We start from the raw sequence: 25,748 nt of genomic DNA on the forward strand, positions 1-25,748 counted from the left end.
TATTTTATTTCTTTTACTTATTTATGTTTTTTTTTTTTTATTGTGTTTTTAATCTTTATTTCATATTATTCTGCCTTTTAAATGATGTTTATGAAGGGCCTTGAGTCGACTTGAGTCATGATTTGGTGCTATATAAATTAATAAATTTGATTTAATTTGTTTGCAGAAGCCTACAAACAACTTGGTCTATCACTGAACTGTGCTAAAACAGAGGTTCTGTATCGATCTCCCTCTGATACCATGTCCACACCCGTCACCCAGCCTGAAATCAATGTTGACGGAACCATTCTCAAGGTAGTTTCACACTTTAAATATCTTGATAGCAACGTGTCAAGTGATGTTTCCCTTGATTGTGCGATAGCTCTGCTGCAGCAGCTTTTGGCAAGATACCCAAGCGTGTCTTCGACAACCACTATTTTGAGTTGGAGACCAAAATATGAGTCTATCAAGCCATCATACCAACACTTCTGTATGGCTCTGAAACGTGGACTACTTATTGTTATCAAGTGAAACAACTCCAGAAATTCCACCAAAGATATCTTCAGGCAATCATCAATGTGAAATGGTATGATCATGTCACCAATGCTCCAGTTCTTGACCGAGCTTGGCTGAGAAGTATTGAAGCTATGCTACACCAAAATAGACTGAGATGGTACAGACATGTGGTGAGAATGCACACGCAACGTCTCCCAAAACAACTTCTCTTCAGTCAACTCTCTACTGGATCACGTTGTGTTGGTGCTCCTAAGAAGAGGTACAAGGATGTCCTTAAAAGAAGCTTTAAAGACTGCAAGATTGATGACTGGGCTACAGCCGCAGCAGACAGATTGGTTTGGAGGAGAACAGTTTGTGATGGCATCAAGACCTTTGAAACCCATAGACGGGAAGCTGAAGAGGAAAGACGTGCAAAACGGAAAGCTGCTGAAGCTCTTAAACAGTTAGCAGCCTCCTTGCTAGATGCCTGAATGAATTTCTTCTGGACCACCATGGTCATGCCGAGTGACAGTGATGAATGAATTCTTAAGGATTTAGCTGATGTATTCTTTGGTAACATTAACTTTGTGGAGTCAGAGAAAATTGAGTTTGAATGTTTTTTTTTTTAGCCAACGTGTGTGTATATATGACGCACATAAACAGATAAACTGGTAAGAACCTTGATGTCTATGGTGGACATCAAACTGTTCTCAAATGGATGACAATCATTATGAAAGATTTCCAAACTGTGGTTATGTCACCGGGGGAAACCTTTTTGTAACCAACCGATGAGCGACCAATCCAAAGGACGGGTTCTCCACTCCCAAACTTGCGTCATCCTGTCAAACGCAGGAAATCCTCCACTAATCTCTCACCCCCGCCCCCACTGCAAGTAACCTGTATTGTAATTAGATCCTCAGTCTGTGTGCACGGTGGCCTATAATGGACTATTAAAGCTCTTTCCTTTTTGTTTTTTTTTTCAGTGTTGGTGACATTTTCATTCTTCATCCCATCAACGACTCTGGAGATCTTGTCTCCTCATTTGTCCTGGATGTGAGAATTTTGGGTTCCGTTGATCAAATCATGCTACGGCTTCTCCGCTTGCAGGTGTTCCTGTGCTGCCTCAACATGGCTCATCCTTTCTGTCCATCGCAGTGCACCTGCGTCTTCCATGGGCGCAGCGATGGAACGAGAACAAGGTACAAAAAATAGGCTTTATTTCAGTTCTACTTATTGACATCTTTCCTGTCTTTACTAGACAGAGATGATTATAATAGTCCTACTATTCTTTCAGCCTACCAGACACCTGACCCATATGAACAACACAGTAATACATCATACCATATTTGTTGTGTGTTGGGGGGTTTGGGTGGATGTTTTTGTGTTGTTTTCTTTTCTTTGCTCTCCAGGTGGTATGCAAACTGGTTTTTGTCTGTGGAGAAGGTGCTGGCAGAAGAGTCCTTCACCCTCATCAGCATTATTAGCTGCACCTGTGGAGGATGTTCACGTGCAGGCCTACTGACTCGCAGCACCTGTGGATGATGCTCACGTGTAAACTTAAAGACTTTCAGCTGAAGCAGATAATGAGATGGCGTTCTGCATTTAAGCCATGAGTGGTTCAAGCAGAATTGCCGGGAACTCGACCTTGTGACGTTCGTTTGTGAGACGCTGAGGACCGCGCCAGGGTTTGACACATCGTGCCTGTGAAGGAGGACGGGTGAGGGACATATGCTGTCAGCACACATCAGAGAGTCAGTTTGTCGTGTCCACCTGGGGGGTGTTTGGCAGTGAGTCTGAGTCCAGAAGCGCCGAGGCTTCAATCCTTTTGGGCGATGGAGAGCGCGCCGTCCTTCACTCCGCCAGACAAACCACATATTTATGTTGTACACTAATTTTTGCACTAGAGGGGAAATAAAATCGTTTTGTTTGTGGAACCGCTTTCTGGTTATTTAGCGGTGGGTTCGGTCAGACGTTGGTCCGCTCCTCAACCTGCGTCTGCACATAACAGTAGTTCCCGGCCATTCCAAAATGGACCCAGCGGCAGAAGCGGTTCCGTTTGCCGAAAGAGTTCAAGAACACTTGGAGAAAATATGGGAGCAATTACAGCATCTCGCAAACCAAATTAAACAAACAGATGCCCGCGTTACGGAGCTTGCAGCGCAAGCCGTTCTGCTTCCTGCTGCGGCACCATCGATACCAGTGCAGATAACTCCGTCACCCAGAGATTCGGCTTCCGAACCAATCATTTGTCATCCGGAGCCTTATGCGGGAAACGTTGAAGCCTGTGCTCTGTTTTTGATGCAATGTTCTCTGTTTTTTGCTCAGCGACCGGCTTCCTTCTCTTCTCATGGTAGCTGTGTCTCATATGTGACAAATTTTCTCCAAGGTGACGCTTTAGCTTGGGTCACTGCGTTGTGGAGTAATAACTCTCCATTGTTAGGATCCTTTAAGGATTTCTCCCGGGAGTTCCGCTTGGTTTTTGACCATCCGGTGAAAACAAATACCATTGCCCAACGGTTGCTGAATCTCAGGCAGGGGAGGCGGAGTGCGGCAGATTATTCCATGGATTTGATGATGAACCAAAAGATTTAGATGAACTAATATCTTTGGTTATTCATCTAGATGATCGGATAAAGGAGCGTGGACGTGAGAGAGGACGGACATCAGAGCGGGTTTTTTCGTCTCGGGGCTTTCCCCGACATAGATCTGGGCTGCCTCTTCTTTGCCCCACTGAGACTCCTCCGACGGGACCTCTGGCTCCTCTTGCGGATGAGCGCATGCAGCTCGGACGAGCTGAAGCCGCCATATTGCCCCGGTCACATAAGCGTCAAGAAAGATAGTGATGACGTATCTCCAGGTGTTCTGGGACAGGCATAAAAATGGACACACACACAAAAAAAAAAACCCTTTGGTTGTTTAGTTATTTGGGCTATTTTTGTTTTTTTTGTAAGGGGTTATAAATTGTTTGGGGATTTAGAGGCGGTTCTGGAGGAGTGAACGACTGGCAGTTCGGAGCTCGGCCGGACTCAGGTAATCGTTTGTTTTCATTATTTGGACTTAGGTATTTTCTGTTTGAGGATTGGGTCATTTTGTTTTGTTGTTTTTTATTTCCCTGCTTCCCTAACCCCAACCTCACATTGCTCTGAGACCGTTTTGTCTTTTGGGTTGTGGGGTGGTGCAGGTTGGTCACGCTGAGCGTTTCTCAGAAGACCTCTGCACCTGGGGGGGGGTTGTCAGGGGCGTTTTTTTGGGTTTGGTTAGGGCCCGGTTCCTCTCCAGCCCCGGTGGGCCTTTGACCGTTCGTCATTGGTGTTACCGGGGTGTGGTGCAGCGGGAACATACCTCAGTCGGAGTGGTGGGCCGATCTGTTGCCGTTCGCCATTTCGGTAGTTCCACCCCTCCCGATAGGCTGGTGGTATGGTCGGGTTGGGGCACCGGACATCTTTCCGGTTTTCCGCTGCGCTTCGGGGATGGGACCGGGTTAGTTTTTCCTGTTTCCTTCCCCAGCTTACTAGTTTTGTGCCGTTTGCCAAAATTGGGCTAACGATAGGCTCTGGGAGTGGTCTGGGGTCTTTCGGGGTGCTGGGGGGGTAACAGGGTTTGATAGTTGTTTTATTTTGCCCCCAGGGTGTTTTAATGAAGTCCGCCGGGGGTTGGATTTTTGTGTTGCTATGTTTCCTTCCAGGTTCCACCTCCAGGGTCGATGGGACGGTCCTCTGGGGGGGAATTGATTGTGGGGCCGATTAACCAAGTGTGGCCGGGTCTGGGGTTCCTGGGTTGTGGGGAGGGTACCTCCTGGGGTTGATGGTACGGTCCTCTGGGGGGCGCTGTTCCTCCGTGTAAACCTGGGGACCTCTGTAAGATTCCGGTTTTGGCTGTTCTCTCCTGGAACTGGCAGTAAAGGTCTTCTGGGGGGGTGCCTCTGCATATCGTTCTGGGGGGGGGGGTTGTTTGTTACTTTTCTTTGTGAATTTATGTTTGTCTTGTGTTGTTGGGGCTGTGTTGGGTTATTGCATTTGGGAGTTTTTCTTTTCTTCCCGGGGTTGGATGGGACGGTCCCCTGGGGAGGGTTTGGGTGGGTTTTGTGTTTTTCTTCTATGTTGGGTTGTATATGGGACTTGTTTGGGGTTTTTGTTGATGCCAGCCGGCCTTCCAGCCGCGGTGCCCTGTCCTGCTGTCTGCTTTCTGTTATGGACCCCGGAGGGAGGTGTTGTTCTCGGGCCTGGTCTGTTCGGTCGCCGGGAGGCTTCCCGTTGATGGGGGGTACTGTTGTGTGTTGGGGGGTTTGGCTGGATGTTTTGTGTTGTTTTCTTTTCTTTGCTCTCCAGGTGGTATGCAAACTGGTTTTTGTCTGTGGAGAAGGTGCTGGCAGAAGAGTCTTTCACCCTCATCAGCATTATTAGCTGCACCTGTGGAGGATGTTCACGTGCAGGCCTACTGACTTGCAGCACCTGTGGATGATGCTCACGTGTAAACTTAAAGACTTTCAGCTGAAGCAGATAATGAGATGGCGTTCTGCATTTAAGCCATGAGTGGTTCAAGCAGAATTGCCGGGAACTCGACCTTGTGACGTTCGTTTGTGAGACGCTGAGGACCGCGCCAGGGTTTGACACATCGTGCCTGTGAAGGAGGACGGATGAGGGACACATGCTGTCAGCACACATCAGAGAGTCAGTTTGCCGTGTCCACCTGGGGGGTGTTTGGCGGTGAGTCTGAGTCCAGAAGCGCCGAGGCTTCGATCCTTTTGGGCGCTGGAGAGCGCGCCGTCCTTCACTCCGCCAGACAAACCACATATTTATGTTGTACACTAATTTTTGCACTAGAGGGGAAATAAAATTGTTTCGTTTGTGGAATCGCTTTCTGGTTATTTAGCGCTGGGTTCGGTCAGACGTTGGTCCGCTCCTCAACCTGCGTCTGCACATAATATTATGTATAATCCAAAACAATTATGGAAAATGAAGGGATTGTACTGTACATAACAACTGACAGATTTATTGAACAGGTTTATGACTTCACGTAAACATACCCTGTTTAGTTTACCCTCATTTTGATGAGCAATAATGATAGAAAATCTTAAAACAGTTCTATTGAATATAAATACGGAGGAGACAATATTCCCATTTCAATCAAGAACTTCAAATTTAAGTAGATTGAAATTAAAAGCCAGAAAATTCCATTAATCCCCCCATACATACAATAGAGCTACATGTACAACAGACCAGACAACTTTATTGATCCCTAAAAGGGCAATTACGTTTACACTCCAATTACCTCAGACAAGATACAGCAATTAATCCACAATTATTGCTTGTTTACTGTAATAATGGCACACATCAAAATTAAAGACAACACATGTACATTTGACATTGTTTATGAGCACTAAACTTGAAGCAGTCCATCATCCGAATTGAGGCAAAGTGGGTAAAGGCCGCAGCAGGAGGGGCCCGCGCCGCCCAGCTTGGAGGTTGAAGGCTGCAGCAGGAAAAAACGCACTGCTTTTGAGGTGGCAGGGAGGAAGCCATGGCGAGGGGAGCGGAGAGACATGGGGGAGGGGGGGTAATAGGGATGGAGGGAGGGAGACATGCGTTGTGTGCAGATGAGTTAAATTTCTGTCAATTTCTGTCTGTGTGTGTAAAGTCTGGCAGTTTCTGTCCATGTGTGTGTAAAGTCTGACATTGCTAGGCAACAGCAGTCTGGAGAGGGGCTAGATAGATGAGAAGGGGGAACCGAATTCCTTCACCAAGGCCATAGATCCTTCTGGAGGAAGAGCAGGGAATTTGGCCTTCAGGAGCCGATAAGGCTGCTATGTTGATGTTTGGCGGAGAGATACAGAATTCCATTTACTGCACTTCTGACCGTCTAGAGTCCAAATTTCTGAAGAATATTCTCTGATCCTCAGCAACACATTCCTTTGCAATGCAGCGATTTGCTCCGAGATTGTATCCATTTTGCGTTTGAGTTCAAGAGTTCACGCAGTCTGAGATTACACAGCATTGCCCAACTCATTAATCATGACGGACAGATGATGGGACGAAATTCTGGAAGCAGCCGTCTTGCTAATATTCCTGTGGGTCAGGGCAGCGCACAAACCAATCAGCGCCAAACCTCCCACCATAAAAGCGAATAGGAATGAATCCACAACGTCTTCCTCAGAGAGTGGAGCCAAGCATGTCACACCCCGTCTCAGGTGTCGAGAGCATAGCCCGCGGGGTAGATTTCATCCGGGCACACAGGGTCCCCCAGCCTTGATTCCTTGTCAAAAAAAATGGTGTCAATAGCATTGAGAGACCAGCTGATCAATTCCATGGTTAATCCAAATCTTAATTTGAAGAATTCACAGTGTGGTGAAGCTGGGACTTTGAAGGTTGGAGCAGAGATAGAGAGAAAGGAGGAGAGGAGAGGGGTGGAATGCGACCGTCCTTGGTGGAGTCCCAAGCTGTTATCAGCAGAAGAAGTAAAAAGAACTTTAAGATACACTTCTCCACTTGAGATACAAACTTTACACAGTTTTACACTCATATCTCTCATCCTGTATAAAAGCCATTATTTTAATATTTTCAGCTGCTTTAATTTGTCAACAAACTATTTTAATAATCATGGTAGTGAACAGATAATAGTGTAATTTCTGACCTTAAATACTGTGGGTTGAAGACAGAGTTTTGTAGTCAGCTTCTTAGAAGTCATTGGAAAAGCGTGGTGATATAATATGTACCAGGGGTGTAACAATAAACTGTGAAACTGGAAAAATTGCAGTATTTATCATGTTCTAGACTGCGGGCTGTGTATCGTTTAAAATACATAAATTAATTTTAAAAACTGTGTGGTTGGCAACACTGAATTATACTATTAGATTCAGATGAAAAATGCAGTGCACAGAGTTCAGGCAGAATATTCAAGGTGTGCAAACTGTAGATCAGGGGTATTCAAGTCATTCCAGAAATGGCCGAGAGGGTGCAGGTTTTCTTTGCAACCACCCACTGCACCAGGTGATTTTCAGTTATTAACAGAAATCTGCAGTAATAGACATGAACTGTTAATCAAGAGCTAAGTAATGTGGTTAGTAATCCTTTATTAAAGGAGTCTACTATCAGGTGATTTCACTGATTAACAGAATCACCTGGAGCAGTGGGTGGTTGCAAAGAAAACCTGCACCCTCTTGGCCCTTTCTGGAATGACTTGAATACCCCTGGGGCAGATCCTTAAGTCATTTGTTGATTAGTTCAAGTTAAAATTTTCCCATCTTTTTAATTTTGTGGAAGTCTTTTATTCTGCACATCTGTAAGGAAACCTGAGGAATGTTCCAGTGATCTGAACCGTACCGTGATCTTGAGACTGTGATTTCTACCAAGCTGTGAAGGAGATGTGTGTTGTTGGACCCCAAGATGTTTCTATCTTGGTGGTGCTACGTTTGCAAACAAAATGGCTCCATTTCTCATATTATAATTCCAGGCATGCTCTCGCTCTGAAAGGACTCTACTCCATTCCAGGGCAGTGCATAACCAATATGTCATGGATGTCATGGAAACTTTGGGGGGGGGGTTATATGACCAAAAAATTTTGAGAAATGTGGTGGTAGGAAACTGAGGCTGAAAAGAGGAATTTTAAATGGAAATTATTGTATAACGGTAGGGTTATGGTGGGGCTACTAATGTTCTCAGTTGGGTGCTATGGTGCCATCAAGCAGCACACTACTGTAGCGCAGTCTAGCCCTACCAATGTTATAATTTTGACATTTAATAAATTTTGTTTATTGAAAGGCTTTAAGATTATTCATCATAGACTCATTTATTGGTAACTACTAATTCAACATGATCACATATTTGTATACAACAATGTGAGTAGCTGTGACCATGTTTTCCAGGAAGTGGGCCTTGGATAGTCATTTCAGAAAAAGCATCCAACCTTATATCACAGATGAAGGCTAGAAGATAAATGATGAGAACTGTTGTGGCCATGATGATGGGTTTCATGCTGTTGACTTATTTATATTCTTTTCTCTTAGATCTGTCCTATGCAATGACCCTGATATGTCGGATGTTCCCATCAACGTGCCCGTGGACACGGTGAAACTTCGTATAGAAAAAACCGGTGTACGGAAAATTCCAACTGAAGCCTTTTACTACCTGGTGGAACTACAATACCTATGGATTACTTACAATTCCATAACCTCAGTGGATACTGGGAGTTTTTACAACCTCAAAGTGCTTCATGAACTGAGGCTGGATGGTAATATGATCTCCGTGTTCCCTTGGGAGTCTCTAAAAGAGATGCCCAGACTGAGAACATTGGACTTACACAACAACAGACTGACTAGTGTTTCCACTGAAGCAATTCCCTTCCTCTGCAACATAACCTACCTGGATCTATCAAGCAACAAGTTGATCACCCTGCCATCTATCCTCATGGATATCTGGCCACCATTCAACAAAGCACCAGTGTTGTCTAATGTTACCCAGAAAATTGTCTTAGGTAAGGAGGAACAAAGATTATATTTAGCTTCCTGTTGTAAGAAATAAGAGCAATGATAAGATTTTGGGGGGATTATTTAAAATTTTATCAAGGCATTCATTCCATCAACTGTTAACTGAGACTGGGTCAAACCTCCCTCGTCATGTCTGCCAGTAGACAATCAAATTATCTTATACCAGCTGAACAGCAGCAAACATTTTTAAAATTTAAAATCAGTTGAGCACCTACCTGTTAAAAGTTTCCTAACAGATATATAGTTCTACCCTCTGAAAACAGAAGAGAGCTGCTTCCAGAAGAAACCACTCTATCCTCTGCAGGCAAAGGAGAACTGGTCACAAAAAAAAAAAAAAATAATAATTTCCTTTAACACCTTACTGATATGCTGGCAATATCACCCAAGTCATCCAGAAGCATACATTTTTAACTTATGGTTCAAATTTTAACCAAACTAATTTTGGACAAGTTATTTAAAATTACTGTCACGTCTGAGTTTTATAAAGTAAAAATATCAGATATATGTTTTAGTTTTAAAGTAATGTGCTAATTTTTAAGGTTTTAGTGAGCACATGCTGTGCCCAGCAGTGCATTATGGGTAGGATAGGGTAATTTCAGTACGTTCACGACAGGACAAATGCATTTCAGACACTCTGTTCAGGCTCCACGGACAACAGCATTAAACTCTTGTGCCTAAAACTCTCGTGAATATATTCTCTGGGTTTATAGATGTTATTGTATTTACGTTTGTTAAATTCCACGCATCTTAAAGGTAGCAGACACGGATTATCTGGAATTTTGTTTTGGCAAGTTTTCAAGGCCTCTACTGCCATCTACTGGCCAGTAGTGTTCATGGCAGTATTCATCCTGAAGCATCCGACACTGTATGATATTTTTAATCACGTTAAGTTTTTAACAAACTTAATTTACAAAAACTCTCGATGGGAGACATCAATGTTTAAAAACAACACAAAACAACAACAACAAAAAAAGAACATTACGAGACAGCTCTGCGGTGTATGCACAGGCACAGTGTGAGTGGTTGGATGCTTGTAGCTCTTCAGCAGCAGGATACACTCACGATGGCCGACCAGAATAATATCAAACAGGTTTGATTTTCATTGGACCATACGATCGGCGATCAGGAGGTGGTCGTGAGATGTTAAACGCAGCTTGTTACTCCATGTACACTATACGATGCAGGACACGCGATTAACCTGAAACTCGGTCCAAAAAATTCTCGCACGAATGAAAAATCATTTGAAAAAGGGCCAAAACTTGCACAGTGTAAAGCCAAAACTTATGTGTTAAGACAATATTGAGTGCACGTTTTACATCATCAAATGTGCGCACGGCACTAATAAAATGAGCGAACATTCTCTCCACATGCAAAACATTTTGCGATGACACGTCCAGGGCTCCGTAAAAAAGCCTGTTTTTAGAAATAAAAAATGGAATATTTTACAAAAGCACATTTATCTGTAAACGCCAACACACGACATAGTCACATTAACGTGTTGGTTTACATAATGAATAACTGAACCAATCAGTGTTTAGCAGAGGCACTTTTACCCAGAATACTTTGCGATCTGTCTGTGTTTGTTACAAAACTTCAGAATTAGTGCATTATTCAACATTAAAAGATATATGTTATATTTAACTTTGGACAATTGACAGAATTGACATTAATGGAGTTATTCTATCAGTATTCACACCAAACCATAAGTCAGCATGACTTTATTTTCCAAGACCTCTGCCTGACCAGAGCGTTGTGATTGGGTAGAGAGCTGGCTTTGTAGCTGCTCTCAGCTTGCTTCTGTGCTGTAAGCCATGTAGTAAACAAGAGCTTCCAACAGGGGGCAGCATGTTCAAACATAGAAGTGTGGGCACATTGTTTGGGTCTTTTTGTCGCTTTTCATGCTTCCAAAAGAGATCGTGGTGTTAAAACTCAAATTCAGCTTGTTAGTAGTTGCAAATGTACCAGAGACGATACTGGAATTTATCGGTTATCTGTAACTTCCGATACATTTTTGAGTGGTTTATCGGTTTAACTTTATCAACGATAACTTTTCAGTTATCTGATTATCTGTTATCGAAGTTAATTTTTTGGTTATCTGTGCCCACCACTGCCGCTGCCAACATTTTAAGACACAGTGGTCTTTCTTTGTCTCCCACCGCAGTGTGAAAAAAAACCCTACATAGAGCTGTGTTCCACTATGCTTGAGTTCTCAATACTTCCTGCACACACTCTGACAATGAGAGCGCCACTGCCACCTACTGTAGTGGATGTGCAATTACACTTTTTCTAGTACAGGGAAAAAAAATGTTTCCCGTGGTCACATGCACTTCCCTGGCATTGCACTGTTGCCCCCCCCAGGGAGCGTGCCCCACTATTTGAAAAAGACTGCACTAGAGGCTGAATGAGCTTGAATCGCGACAGAATGAATCTTCTGCCCACATTCATGGAGTGTCGAGGTGTATTCGAAAACATCGGACAGCGTTCTCAGAGCAGTCTAAACAGTCGGGCACAGTTGTGTGGTTGCCTTGTATGTGTTGCTCATGTTGAAAATAGACATGGTGCACTCGAGGTGGAACCACTATCGAATGGCAGTCGAAGTGCCGTCTGATTGCACTCTGACTGCATTCTAAACCATCGGACGGTGGGAAAAAGGCATTCATGACATTCTGATCGCATTCGGGGGGATGTTCGGCATGCTCCACCACAACGAATGGTGGCCGAATGTCCTGAATGTGCCTGAACGCATCACGAGTGCGCCTCAACTGCTGCTGGATTATATTCTGCTGAACCTCAATTTTACGGCTTGTAAGTGCATTCTTATTGTTCTTACTGCAACCTGGCACTTGTCCAGGTACTCTTACTGTGTTCCATGTACTTTTGTACTGCATTCCGAGGCTCATGCACATGGCACGTGCACGAATAGTCAGGGCGGTTCGGAGCGCAGTCTGGGTGTTTGAATGGCTGTCCTACGGAATTCTTATTCCCTCCCAGAGGTGGCACGAATTTTGTTTTTTTTTTCTCTTTTTTTGACATTCTGCCTGAGTCGGTTTGGCTCGTGCTCATTCGTACTAAGTGTGACGAGGGTTGTACATTCTAAAAGAAGAGTGTGAAATAACAGCCCAGTCTTACCTTTTTTTTATGATGATATGAAAAGTATTATATTTTCTATTTTCATTAAGTGGTCATCCTTCTCTCAATAATTTTAACCCTAATCATAACCCCAATGCCACCCCCGTGTCACCCCAAATTTCATGATACTATCAGGATTTTTTTTTTTTTTGTGACATTGTCACAAAAATCTACTCCATTTTGTGACAGAATCACAAACTATTAGATGAAATGAGTTTTCGTGACACCGTCACAAACGTGGTGTGAGATTGGCTTGTAATCAAATACTGGAAGAAGCTTTGCGCGTTCAAATTTTACATTCTCATTTCAGTGAGCTGAAGCTGCTGATGAACTGATGCTGCTGCCGTTAATAGAAAAGGGAACAAAGAGTGTGTTTTTTTTTTTTTTTTACTGGAGGAAGACCAGAGCCGGCTTAGTTGGAGTGCCACTGTTGGGACAAACTAATCCCCTTAAAGAGCTTTACTGGGCACTCGTGCATATGTTAAGCCTGCGTTATGTGCAGCAGGTGTATTTAAAGTACCTGTGAGAATTTCTGTCATATCAGAAAGTCGTGGATATCCATGTCAGCATGTCTCAAAGAATTCAGCTGATGAATAGAAAAAAAATGACTATTCTGAAAAATGTTTCCAATAATATGAAATAAAAGAATTTTGATTTTTTAAATCGTACTATATTTTGGGGAATACATTATTGCTGTTGATAAGATGCCAGTGACAACAATTTGATGCAACTTTTAAACTTTTTGTTGATAATTCCAACTTTGGAAAAACCTGTAAAAATGGAGAGAGTAAATACTGGATGGACATTAATATTTGATAAATCAGTTCAACTCAAAAGATTTGCCGATTGCCTGAAACAGTTACATTCGCTTAATTCAAATAATTCAAGCATTAAAATTATGTGACCATAGTAAAATTAACTTGACTTGCATTAAATCATATGACCTACTGATGGAATACTTTGATGTAATTTGTAAATAATCCACAGTAGTTTGCAAACAATCTGAAACTGTAAATATTATTTTTTAATGAATTAAATAACTGACCAAAATACATATTTTTCTCACTTCAATGTGGGATTTATGTGCATTTTATTCTCTAAAGCAGGGGTGATAAAACATCATCTGCCCTGTATGTTTTCCAACTCTTTCTGCTGCACTCACTGCTAATTAACTAATCAGGTGCGCTCAGCCAATCAACAGCTGGGGAAACCCACAATCGACTAATCAGCTGTTGCTGCAGCAGGTACATTTGGAAAATATGTAGGGTCGTGATGTCCAGGAGCAGAATTGGTCGCCCCTGGTCAAAAAGGTTGTATATCCGGATGATCCTTTCTGTGCAAATTTATTACAATTATTCTTGGTTTATTTTTACCCAGGGCCAAAATAAGGCCACCGAGCACTGCAAAGACTGCATCCGTCTGTCTGTGCTCAGCACAAGTCCAGTCCTGTTGCTGCCAAGGTCTTCAAATTCACAAAGCGCATTCTTGGGACACAGACCTTGGACAAGTTCAAAGACGTCTAACCTTGACCTATTTTAAGAGGTCAAAAGTCACATTCTGTTTCCTATTTTGATGCTCATATGGCCGAGGGTATTTCAGTATTGTGTTATATTTTTGTTATTGGTACAAATTTCTTTGGGTGTTTTGTGTTGTTACACTTATTCACAGCTGTCTAAACACAGGAATTGACCCACCAACCTTTCAGTTTACATACAACCTTTTCTACTTTTTGATCCACAGTCACTGTATGGTGCATCCGGAAAGTATTCACAGGGTTTCATTTTTTTTCACATTTTGTTATGTTACAGTCTTATTCCAAAATAGAGTAAAATAATTTTTCCCCTCAAAATTCTACTCACAACACCCCATAATGACAACATGAAAAATTTTATTTATTTATTTATTGCAAATTATTAAAAAACAAAGAAATCACACGTACATACGTATTCACAGCCTTTTCACAATACTTTGTTGATGCATCTTTGGCAGCAAATACAGCCTCAAGTCTTCTGGAATATGATGCCTTAAGCTTGGTGCACCTATCTTTGGGTAGTTTTGCAAAATTCCTCTTTGCAGCACCTCTCAAGCTGAACCAGGTTGGATGGGGAGCGCTGGTGCACAGCCATTTTCAGATCTCTCCAGAGATGTTCAACAGGATTCAGGTCTGGGCCACTCAAGGACATTCACAGAGTTGTCCTGAAGCCACTCGTTTGATATTTTGGCTGTGTGCTTAGGGTCACTGTCCTGCTGAAAGATGAACCGTCGCCCCAGTCTGAGGTCAAGAGTGCTCTGGAGCAGGTTTCATCCAGGATGTCTCTGTACATTGCTGCATTCATCTTTCCCTCAATCCTGACTAGTCTCCCAGTTCCTGCTGCTGAAAAACATCCCCACAGCATGACGCTGCCACCACCATGCTTCACTGTAGCAATGGTGCCAGGTTTCATGATGCCTGGAATTCACACCAAAGTGTTCATTCTTTTAAATTTTTCTAATTTAACCTTTATTTAACCAGGTTAGTCACATTGAGATGGAGACCTCCTTTGCAAGGGAGACCTGGACAATTCTAAGTTTCAATTCACCTAACCTGCATGTCTTTAAATGTGGGAGGAAACTGGAGTACCCAGAGGAAAACCCATGCAAACACGGGGAGAACATGCAAACTCCACACAAAAGAGCCACAGGTGGGAATTGAACCCATGACCTTTTTGCTGTGAGGCAACAGTGCTAACCACTAAGCCACTGTGGGACCTTTGTCTGATCAGACCAGAGAAATTTGTTTCTCATGGTCTGAGAGTCCTTCAGGTGCCTTTTGGCAAACTCCAGGTGGGCTGCAATATTCTTTTTACTAAGGAGTGGCTTCCGTCTGGCCCCTCTTGCCATACAGGCCTGATTGGTGGATGCTACAGAGATGGTTGTCCTTCTGGAAGGTTCTCTCTCCCACAGAGGAATGCTGGAGCTCTGGACAGAGTGACCATCAGGTTATTGGTCACCTCCCTGACTAGGCCTTCTCCCCTGATTGCCTCAGTTTAGACGGGCGGCCAGCTCTAGGAAGAGTCCTGGTGGATCTGAACTACTTCTAATTACAGGTGATGGAGGCCACTGTTGCTCATTGGGACCTTCAAAGCAGCTGAAATGTTTCTGTTCCCTTCCTCAGATTTGTGTCTCGAGATAATCCTGTCTCAGAGGTCTACAGACAATTCCTTTGACTTCATGCTTGGTTTGTGCTCTGACATGCACTGTCAACTGTGGGACCTTATATGTAGACAGGTGTGTGTCTTTCCAAATAATGTCCAATCAACTGAATTATTCCAGGTGGATTCCAACTAAGCTGTAGAAACATCTCAAGGATGATCAGTAGAAACAGGATGATGCACCTGAGGACAATTTTAAGCTTCATGGCAAAGACTGTGAATTTCTTCATTTCTTTCATATTGACATTATGGGGTATTGTGTGTATAATTTTGAGGAAAAAAAATGTATTTCATCCAGTTTGGAATAAGGTTGTAACATAACAAAATGTGGAAACAGTGATGTGCTGTGAATACTTTACGGATGCACCATACTTCACACTTGCTCAGTTAATTCTATTTTAGTTAGTAAAGGAATTACACTATAGTTCTCTTTAAGATTATGCTCTTATTTACATTCTTCCTCACAGAACATTAAGCAGGTGTGGCTCCAGCTTCAGATGGAGAAAAAAAATTGTACTTTTTTTTTATTTTTGCAAACCTCTTCTCCCACTGTTAATCCTGTAATGACTGACAACATAACTCATCTTTTCATCTTCAGGCCTTCAGGATAATCCCTGGTTCTGCGATTGTAAAATATCCAAGCTGATTGAAATCTCCAGAATGGCAGACACGCCAGTGATTTTGATGGACCTATTCCTAACTTGCAGTGGGCCGGAGAACCTGGCTGGTGTCCTTTTTCAGCAAGCTGAACTAGAAAATTGTGTCAAGCCAAAAGTTATGACGTCTGCAACCAAGATCACATCTCCTTTGGGTAGTAATGTTCTACTGCGATGTGACGCCACAGGTTATCCAACCCCGGCGCTCATGTGGACTAAGTCAGGTGGCTCACCTGTCAACAGTACAGGTAAAATACTCAACAGCAACAATACTGTAAGATTTATTCATGTCATGTGGCCTTGCCTTACAATATAAAGCGCCTTGGGGCAACTGTTTGTTGTGATTTGGCGCTATATAAAAAAAATTGATTGATTGATTGATTGATGTGGAACCTGGTGAGCTAAATAATAATATTTTTGAACTGTACACTGAATTGTACAACTGTGCCAAGTGCTTACATGGTTATAGTAAATGTCCAAACGTGAATGCACAGTTTATCTCCATGCTGAGTTTTTCGTTGTGACTCCCCTTTCAGTCCAAGAGTCTCCAGAAGATGGTGTGAGGTGGTCCATCATGAGTTTGCTTGGGATATTGTACAAAGATGCCGGGAACTACAGCTGCAAAGCCAAGAATGACGCGGGCGATGCAGAAGCCACCATTTCTCTCTCTGTTGTTGGTACCATCCCAGGAACTGTCCCGGCCAAAGTCACTCCACTGACACTGAGTGACAGCTCACCCACAACATCTATTCCCTCAGTTGACATTCTTAACTCACCCTCTGTCACATACACCATTTTTCCAGGGACTTCAACGTCACTGTTCACTAATCCAGTGAAGCAGAAAACGATGACTAGCAACGACCTACAAAAACCCTCAAAGATCCAAGGACATAATGGCAGTGAGCTTGTGGCAGACGAAAAGAGCAAGAACAGCGATGTGTCAAGGTCTGTCAGAGACCTTAAGATTGTAGAGGAAACAACTGATAGTGCTGTGTTGCTGTGGACCACAGGTGGGTTACCAAATGATGCTCCACTCACAGTTGTGTACTCACCGTATGATGAAGATGACATTAAACGGACGGTGGAAACCAAGGCTGGAAGCGGCAAAGTCCTTCTCGAGGGATTGTTGTCTGGGCTGAGATATTCGGTTTGTCTAGTGGCAAAGGGTAGCCCTGCTGGACAAGACCCTTGCATTGACTTCTACACACTGGATGCCGTAGAAGATGGTGAGCAGAACGATTTTTTCGTCATCATAAGTGCATTGCCTGTGTGTTGGTTTTGCCTCTCATTGTGCTGTTGCTCTATAAGATTCTCACTCTGTACTGCAAGGGACGGAGTACAGCGTTGAACCAAGAAGACCTTGAAAGGAGAGCTATGTCAAGTTCGAAACAATTTCAATGAGACACGAATGGCAACTCTCACCCAGCTGAGCTTTGGGGGAGGAGACCGACTCGTGACTCAGAGAGGATGCTTTTGTGCTCCAGGTCAAGCATAGACTCTCAGATGACCTATAAGAGTGACAGTTCCCGGTCTGAGTACCTCTGCTGATGCTTGGAGTACACGGTGGAAAACCAAAAGCCATGGAACTAAAACAAACATTTAAATCAGCCTTTTAAACTACAAAACTATTAAACAAGAAATCATTTATAAATCTCTATAAGTGACCAGCAAATGCTAGGTATCATATAAAAATTAGTGTGTACCAAGTTATGTACCATATGTTCTGGAGTACAAGTTGCACCAGAGTGAAGTTGCACCTGCCCAAGAAATGCCTTTGGCGGAAAAAAAAAATATACAAGTCACACATAAATTGCTCCTTTATTCTATTATCAGCTCTTTAATTAGGGATTTTAATGCATTGTTTTGGTACACTTATTATTTTGTTTAGTGCTTTTATCCATGGGAAAGTCCAATATCAATTATTACTTTTGGTATATAAAATCACACTTGTATAACAGAGTGTAAGTTGAACCAGAGCATAAGTTGCAGGACCTCTCAAACTAGTAATAAATAAATAAAATAAATAAAACCTGTGACCCCCCCCCCCCCCCCCACCCCCAAAAACCTATCACTGAGGCAAGAAAATTTGGTGTGATGTGGTTTGCTGCCATTGCACATTCATTCAGAATTGGTGATATTTTCATTTTTTGGACCATCTTATGTTTATTTTGGAGCCTTAAATTTGACAAAGACGTCTGAATGACTTGCTCTGTGTATCAGTTGACTGTATGTGGTGTTCAATCATATATCTTCTGTCAAATGCCAAAGTTGAAGTGTCAGATTTAAATATTTTAGGGTGGTGTGAAAGAATACCCTTTACTGATTCCCCATCACGTGTATAACTTCACGGTTGCTACCCATCAATCTGACTGTTGCCTTACTGGACATGTCAGCATGTTTGAATCATTGCCACTTTATGTTATTATACTGTATTTGTACAATATATGACTCATTTAATTCATATTGCCAGTTTCTATAATTATATGTATAATGTATGTTTCTACAAAAATTCTGTCATTTTTTTTTAAATAAACTGCACTGTGGAGAAGTACTTGTAGAAATGTATGTGTAGGTGCTGTCCCCACATACAGACAGCTCCGTCTTGTTTTGGGTTCCACCTTAAAAGTATAATTCCTGAAGATTTCACTTGATTGGAATGTCTTAAAGATATGGAATATAACATTCCATATCTTTAAGACATTATTAAAATCGGTAATGGAACAATAGGCATGAAGACATTCAGGATATTGCAATCTGACATTTGACTCCAATGATTTTGCCCAAATCATGTAGAAAATTGATATATTTGTCAAAATTAGTCCTTTAGGGGCAATTTAGGAGCAAATCTTCATTGACATGCCACATTTGGTAGAAATAAGCAAAAAAGACTTAACAGGAGGAGGCCAACAAACAGGCAGACATGACCTTGGCCCAATGACTGACCTTTGGTGAATTTGACCTTACTAGACATTTCCGCAAGTTTGGTACAAATCTCACCTTTGACCAAATGACCTTGAACTGAATGATTGTCCTTTGGCAAATTTGACCAAGTCTGGTCAATTCCAGTGATATATAAATTGTTGCTGGATTTAGTATTTGTTCTTTGAACTTGGTAAGTAAACAGTGATAGGACTTTTCTTTGGGTATCTGCTACTATAAGCAACAGGTTTGTCATTGCAACCGGCTCGCCGCCACACTTGTAGATCGCTAAAACAAACAATTTTCCATTATTATTTTCTTTTTTTTTTAAACAGGCCTCTCATAAAGCAGTAGTACTGCGACTGGGTTTAGTCACAGCGAGATAAACATGCATTTTTGGTCTTAAGCACATGAGTCAGTCGAAATGAAATTAGGGGTGTTAATGTTTTCATTGTTGTCTGTTTGGGGTGAAATCGTGGGAAAAGGTCAGCGTCCTTCACAGCACTACGGCTCATCTGGAGAAGAGAAGACTTTCTCAGCCGTGTAAATCTTGTTCTCCTCCTCTACAAGGTTACTGGTGACGCTGCTGCTGACAATGTCCCAGTCATGGACAGCATGAATAGAGGTTTTAGTCTGTGGACTGTGTCAGTTGTTCCCCAGGGTTAAAAAAAAGAAAAAAAAAAAAGAGGACAAACAATTACAAGATAATCTGCCCCACTCCTCCTCTGTTTTTAGAAATTACTCCACTGATTCCCTCCAGCAGCCGGATGAAGGTCCCTGGAGACAGTCTGACACACTGGTATGTCCTTAGACATCATGGGACACAAAACAAAGTCCACTGTGTATATTATACCTATTATACCTGGTTATTTTAGTCTGTTCTTCCATACGTCCGGTAGCCTTATGTGCAATAGTTATAGCCAACAACCGTCTCACAAACACGCACATCCATACACTGAAAGGTCAAAGGTCAGGGGGTGGAATAGTAGAGAAGCTTGAATCTTCGACTGGACTGGGTTGCTTGATGTGAGGACATTTCGCTTCAAATCACAGAAGCTTCCTCAGCTAAAATTCTTGCTCTGGTAGTCTGACTTCTGTCTTGACTCTTGTAGAGAAGAATAAACCAGTCAGGGGGTGGAGTCAGAACAAAATGTTGATACGTGGGACCAGTCTTGAGTCCAGATTGATTCCTAATGTATTCCACAGCCTGCTCAAGACACTGACTGTGACAATACTGCTCCAGTACTGGACTAGCACGTGCAAAATTACCACAAGGGTTGTCAGGAATTTCAATCTTGCCTTCCAAAACAGAGAGACCAGCGTGGGGACCAAAGTGGGAGTGAGGAGATTCCCAAGGCCAGTCCCCTTATTCTTTTTTTTTTTTTTGATTCTGAGATCTGTCTGGATTTGTTTTCCATCTTTGCATTTATGTTTAGCCGCGACATCACACTGTCTCAGTTTGTGATCGTCTTGGAAAGGATGCAAGCAGTGCATAAACTCACACTGCTTCATTTTGGGCCGTTCCTGTATGCTCATGCTGATGGTGGGAATGCTTGAGAAAAGGCAGTAAAGTGGATCTCCTGGGATCATGTTGGTGGCAATGATCACAGCAGCCCTGGTCTATGTTATGGTGCAAAGTTCTGGAGCCTTGGCAGTTGGTGTCGCACCATGCTGGGACGAACACCTATCAACAGCGGGGAGAAACGGCAGCTGTGTGGGTGAGTCTGAGTGACGCCTCTCCTCTCAGTACTTCACTGACAGAATACCTTAGGACTCCACACTGTACATTACACTGTATGCCCTGTGCATGTAATCTGTCGGGCCCAAATTGTTCCAGAGACAAAAAAAACCAAAACAAAACAAACAACAAAAAACTAGATTTGCAAAAACAAAACTTTGTGCCAAAAACATTATCAAAAGATTAACTGGATAAAATGCAAGCATATAATGTGTATTAAGATATTTGCTGAGTATATTTAAGTGTAATTTTGTCACATTTAATGTCAAACTAGCAGTATGCTATTTTATTTAGCTCATCAACAACTAATAAAGCAAAAGAAAATTACCTTTTTTGATTGCCAACAAGATTTCCCCAAGTGGTTAGTACACTTGGTTTTAATGCAGAAGGTTCCCGGTTCAAATCCCAACCCTGCCACATTTCTCCTTGTAATGTGGAATTGCGTCAGAAAGGGCATCCGGTGTAAAACCTGTGCCAACATGTCAATCAATCAATCAATTTTTTTTATATAGCGCCAAATCACAACAACCAGTTGCCCAAGGCGCTTTATATTGTAAGGCAAGGCCATACAATAATTATGTAAAACCCCAACGGTCCAAAACGACCCCCTGTGAGCAAGCACTTGGCTACAGTGGGAAGGAAAACTCCCTTTTAACAGGAAGAAACCTCCAGCAGAACCAGGCTCAGGGAGTGGCAGTCTTCTGCTGGGACTGGTTGGGGCTGAGGGAGAGAACCAGGAAAAAGACATGCTGTGGAGGGGAGCAGAGCAGAGTATGCAGAGCAGAGAACATGTAGATCCACCTTGGATCTGCTGTGGCGACCCTGAGTGAAAACAAGGGAGCAGCAGAAGGGTCTTACTCTAATAATCACTGCGCTCATTAAACCAGGTTTATTTCATGCCGTCCACAATTCTGTCATTTTGTGGAGGCTGCAGGTTTCCATTGCCTTTGTAGAAATATGAAAAAAAAAACTTTTCCCAGAAAACATATGTCATTAAAACCCAATATAAAGACTTATAACTGTCACAAGGACCTCAGTCAATGTTTCATCTGTTCTTAACAGAACTGAAACACTATTTTCTCAAAGTACAAATAATATGAAGATCCAATAATGCCTCTGGTTTTTATGAAAACATCCAAGTTCACCATCTATGGCACCTTCATTTTATTTTCTTTACTGTCGCCCACAGATCAGTGGACAGGTGAGATTCTTGAAAACAGACAGAACAGCAAACAGAATATTGCACCAACCTGACCATGTGCTTTATGATGAATTTGCAATCATACCCTCAGGTCAGCATTATCATGTGCCAACACGGAAGAGAAACAGTTATATAAATCCTGTTTTTGATGCTGATGTTGTAATATTTGAATGTGGATGTTAGCTGCTGTATTTTTATTCTTCTTCTTATTTTCTTCTCTTTTATTACTTATTTTATCCCATTTATTATGACTGGGTTGACTCCAGAAACAAACTGCCCTTTTGGGACTAATAAAAGTCTCTGGATCTGATTTGCCAATCGATTTACACTCCTATCCCCACATGTGATCATGAAGTTTCGAGAGTGACCGAAAGAAAGGATCGTGGATACAAGTGGTGGAAATGAGATTCCTTCATCGGGTATCTGGGCTTACACTTCAGGACAGGTTAAAAAGACAAACTATCTGGGAAGGAATCTGAGAAGAGCTTCTGCTTCTTTGCATCGAAAAGAGCCAGCTGAGGTGGTTCGGGCATCTGGTGTAGATTCCTCCTGTCGTCTACCTAAGGAGGTTTTCCAGGCATGTTCAACTGGGAGGAAGCTCTGGGAAGACCCAGGACACACTGGATGGATTATACTTCCCAACTGGCCGGAGAATGTCTCGGGATACCCCAGACAGATAGAGGACTTGGCTAAAGATAGGGAAGTGTGGGATGAGCAGCTTGGTCTACTGCCACCATGACCCAGACCCAGATAAATGTCAGAAAATGAATGAATCACAGTCAACAGTGCACTTGCTCAGGGGGTGGATGAGGTTAAACCTTGCTCCTGTGGAGCGCTTTGGGTCAGTGTGATGTGGCACTCTATAAACAATTTGAACAACTTTTTAAAAACCATTCCTTTTTGGAATCGTTATGATCAGACAAATAATGTGGTATAGTTTTCAACATGATTGGAGCATATTTAAATTTTGACCCCTGTGTAATTCTTTATTGACCCCTGTAGCTCAGAGGTCAGCTCAAGGATGGCTCCATATCTGAAAATAAACATTAGTTAATTTAGAATATGTATGCCAAATTCCATGCTTTTATCACAAAATGAACAATTGTTATGCTATGCCACCCCACTATGTGGTGAAAGAGTTGAGCTTGTAGAGACATTAATTTATCTCAGCAGTTATAGATGTCTGTGGGTCCTCAGCCTTTGAGATCTAGAGGCACCTGGAAAAAGCTAGTGGAATCATGAGGTAAGGGCAACTTCCTGGTTGGCAGGTATCTGAGTGTTGAGGACTCCAGTAGCTGAAGAAGAGGATGCCCACATTTAACCTGACTGGCAGACAGATGGTTATTTTAGAGATGTGGGAATGGACCAGTTGTCTGCCTGGGTGGGTGCCATCCAGGACCTAAGGCAGTGCTGTGGTGCTGTGGATGCAGCAAAGCTCAGCACCAGTGTATGCCCCCAGAGTTGACTTGACTTGATCAGTTTCACTCCCCAAGACCAAAACTTTCCCCAAGACCACAAACTTTCAGTAAGAGAATAAGAACGTTATTAATCCCAAAGTGTTTTGAGGTATTCTGCTGACAAATGGCAAATAAAGAAACAAAATCTATATAAGTATTTCTCCAGACAGAAACCAAATAATATTGAATGATTAAGTGCAGCATCAAACCAAAGCTCGCTACCCTGTGAACCTGTCAACCAATGACTCACCTCGACATGTTCTAGCAACACTGCAGCTATAGCCATTTTGGGAAATGTCAAGCCAGACATCTCTTTAATTTGTTTGTCTACTGTTGCACATTGTTTTCTTCATTCCACAGTGTTAGCAGCGGTATCCATGGTGGCACATGATGGCATTATTACCATGATGGGTCAGCACACCCAGTTACGATGCACCTAGCAACAGATCCACGTGATCGTGACTTTCGAAGCTAAATGTCTCCAAAGTAAACTTGGCATAATATTTCAAAGTTTCTAACTGTGGGTGTTTTAAAAATGTGTAAGAACTCCATGATGTAGGAACAAACATTTACAGCTCAAAATTATTCATCAGACCTTTTGCATATAAAAATGCAATCCATGAATAAATCTAATGTTAAATCTGCAAATTTAAATCCATTCATTGGCAAACCAAAGGGTTGAGGGTGAGCTTGTTGTTGCTAAGGGATACAGCAGCAGCAGTTACGGCCTTGAATTTCAGCTTATTATGGCAATGAATGGGCTTCTTAAGAATACAATCTGACATATTTAACCTCTGCAGCAGCATGTGAGAAAAACATGAGCAGCGGCTACTGAAATGCTAAACGGTGTCATAGTTACCATCCTCATTTAAACTGGCACCATTTATCCAGGCAGCAGCATCCAAATAGTGAGCTATGAAGTGGCGGAATCAGTGCCAACAATGGACTTGGCTATCATGTTATCGACCTGCGTCACACAATGCGACCAAGAAGAGTGACTGTTTGTGCCTGCATTCACTTAATGTAGCGAAAACTGCCAAACACGAACGGCACACTGAAAACTGTAAATGTGAATAAAAGGACTGTGTAGAATAGAACAGAACAGAATAGGAGGAGAACATGTCCAGAGACAATGGGAGAAGAGGAAAGAAGAGGACTTTGAATGTTGGCAGTATGACTGGTAAAGGGAGAGAGCTGGCTGACATGATGGAAAGGAGAAAGGCAGCTATACTGTGTGTGCATGAGACCGAGTGTAAGAGAAGTAAGGCCAGGAGCATAGGTGGTGGTTCAGGTTGTTATATCATGGAAAAGAGGAAGAGAGTGAAAGCTCAACAAAAGCTCAGATGGTGGAAGCTGAAGGAGGAAGACTGTTGTCTGAAATTCAGTGAACAGGTGAGACAGACACTGGATGGAGGGGAAGCAATTTTGGACAACTGGAAAAGTGCTGCAGATGTGGTGAGAGAGGCAGCTAGGAAGGTACTAGGAGTGACATCTGGACAGTGAAAGGAAGACAAGGAGACTTGGTGGTGGAACAAAGATGTGCAGGAAAGCATAAGGAGTAAGAGGTTGGCAAAAAAGAATTGGGATAGTCAGAGAGATGAAGAAAGTAGACAGGTCAGGAGTACAAAGAGATGTGGCGTAAGGTCAAAAGAGTAGTGGCAAAGGCTAAGGAAAAAGCATATAGCGAGCTGTCCAAGACGTTGTACCGATGGTGAGACAAAGGAACCGAGCTTGAAAGGATGTGCAGCAGGTTAGGGTGGTAAAGAATGGAAATGGTAATGTGCTGACAAGTGAGGAAAGTGTGTTGAGGTGGAGGGAATATTTTGAGGAGCTGATAAATGAAGAAAACTGGAGGGAGAGATCGCTGGATGATGTGGAGAGAGTAAATCAGGAAGTACAAGAGATTAGTAAAGATGAAGTGAGGACAGCTATGAAAAGGATGAAGAGTGGAAAGGCAGTTGGTCCAGATGACATTCCAGTGGAGGTATGGAAATGTTTAGGAGAGATGGCAGTGGAGTTTCTAACCAGAAAGCTGCAATAACTACAGAGGAATCAAGCTGATACAGATACATATTTGTTATTGTATTTGTAACAAGGACAACAAAATGTAAGGCGTAAGCCTTTTCAGTGCAAATATAAAATCTGTGAATAAACAACATGCAGACTTACAAGGTCTAGGGAAGAAAAAGAAAATAAACATAAAATTTAACAGAATGAAAAAGATATGTGCAATGTGCAAGTTAAAAAACAATTATAAGTACACAGCAGCAAACCATTATATATATAAAAATGAGAAAAGTAAGTACAAAACTGTGGAAACTTCATAGTGGCAGTGGATACTGCACATGACCAAATGATGATGGATTGAGCCATCGTCTCGATGGATCTCCATCCTCGGCCACTTAATGTCTATGTCTGCGATGGCTGATCAGCCCGATGCGCGAAGCGCAAACCTGCTGACAGACATTGCAGACAAACTGTGAATCTTGCGGGGCAGTAGG

At 42.5% G+C, this 25,748-nt stretch overlaps 1 protein-coding gene across 1 annotated transcript; it reads left to right on the forward strand.

Annotated features, from left to right (window-relative positions):
• Positions 1-1,317: 1,317 nt before the first annotated feature.
• lrit3a (info leucine-rich repeat, immunoglobulin-like and transmembrane domains 3a) lies at positions 1,318-17,593 on the forward strand. The gene is given in 7 exon segments (XM_034182175.1): positions 1,318-1,673; positions 8,477-8,943; positions 15,875-16,180; positions 16,469-17,188; positions 17,191-17,292; positions 17,295-17,343; positions 17,345-17,593. Coding segments are annotated over 7 exon segments (1,896 nt in total). The 5' UTR covers positions 1,318-1,557; the 3' UTR covers positions 17,481-17,593.
• Positions 17,594-25,748: the final 8,155 nt, after the last annotated feature.

The sequence above is a fragment of the Thalassophryne amazonica genome, chromosome 11 (genome assembly GCF_902500255.1).
Source record: "Thalassophryne amazonica chromosome 11, fThaAma1.1, whole genome shotgun sequence".
NCBI classification, from domain to species: domain Eukaryota; kingdom Metazoa; phylum Chordata; class Actinopteri; order Batrachoidiformes; family Batrachoididae; genus Thalassophryne; species Thalassophryne amazonica.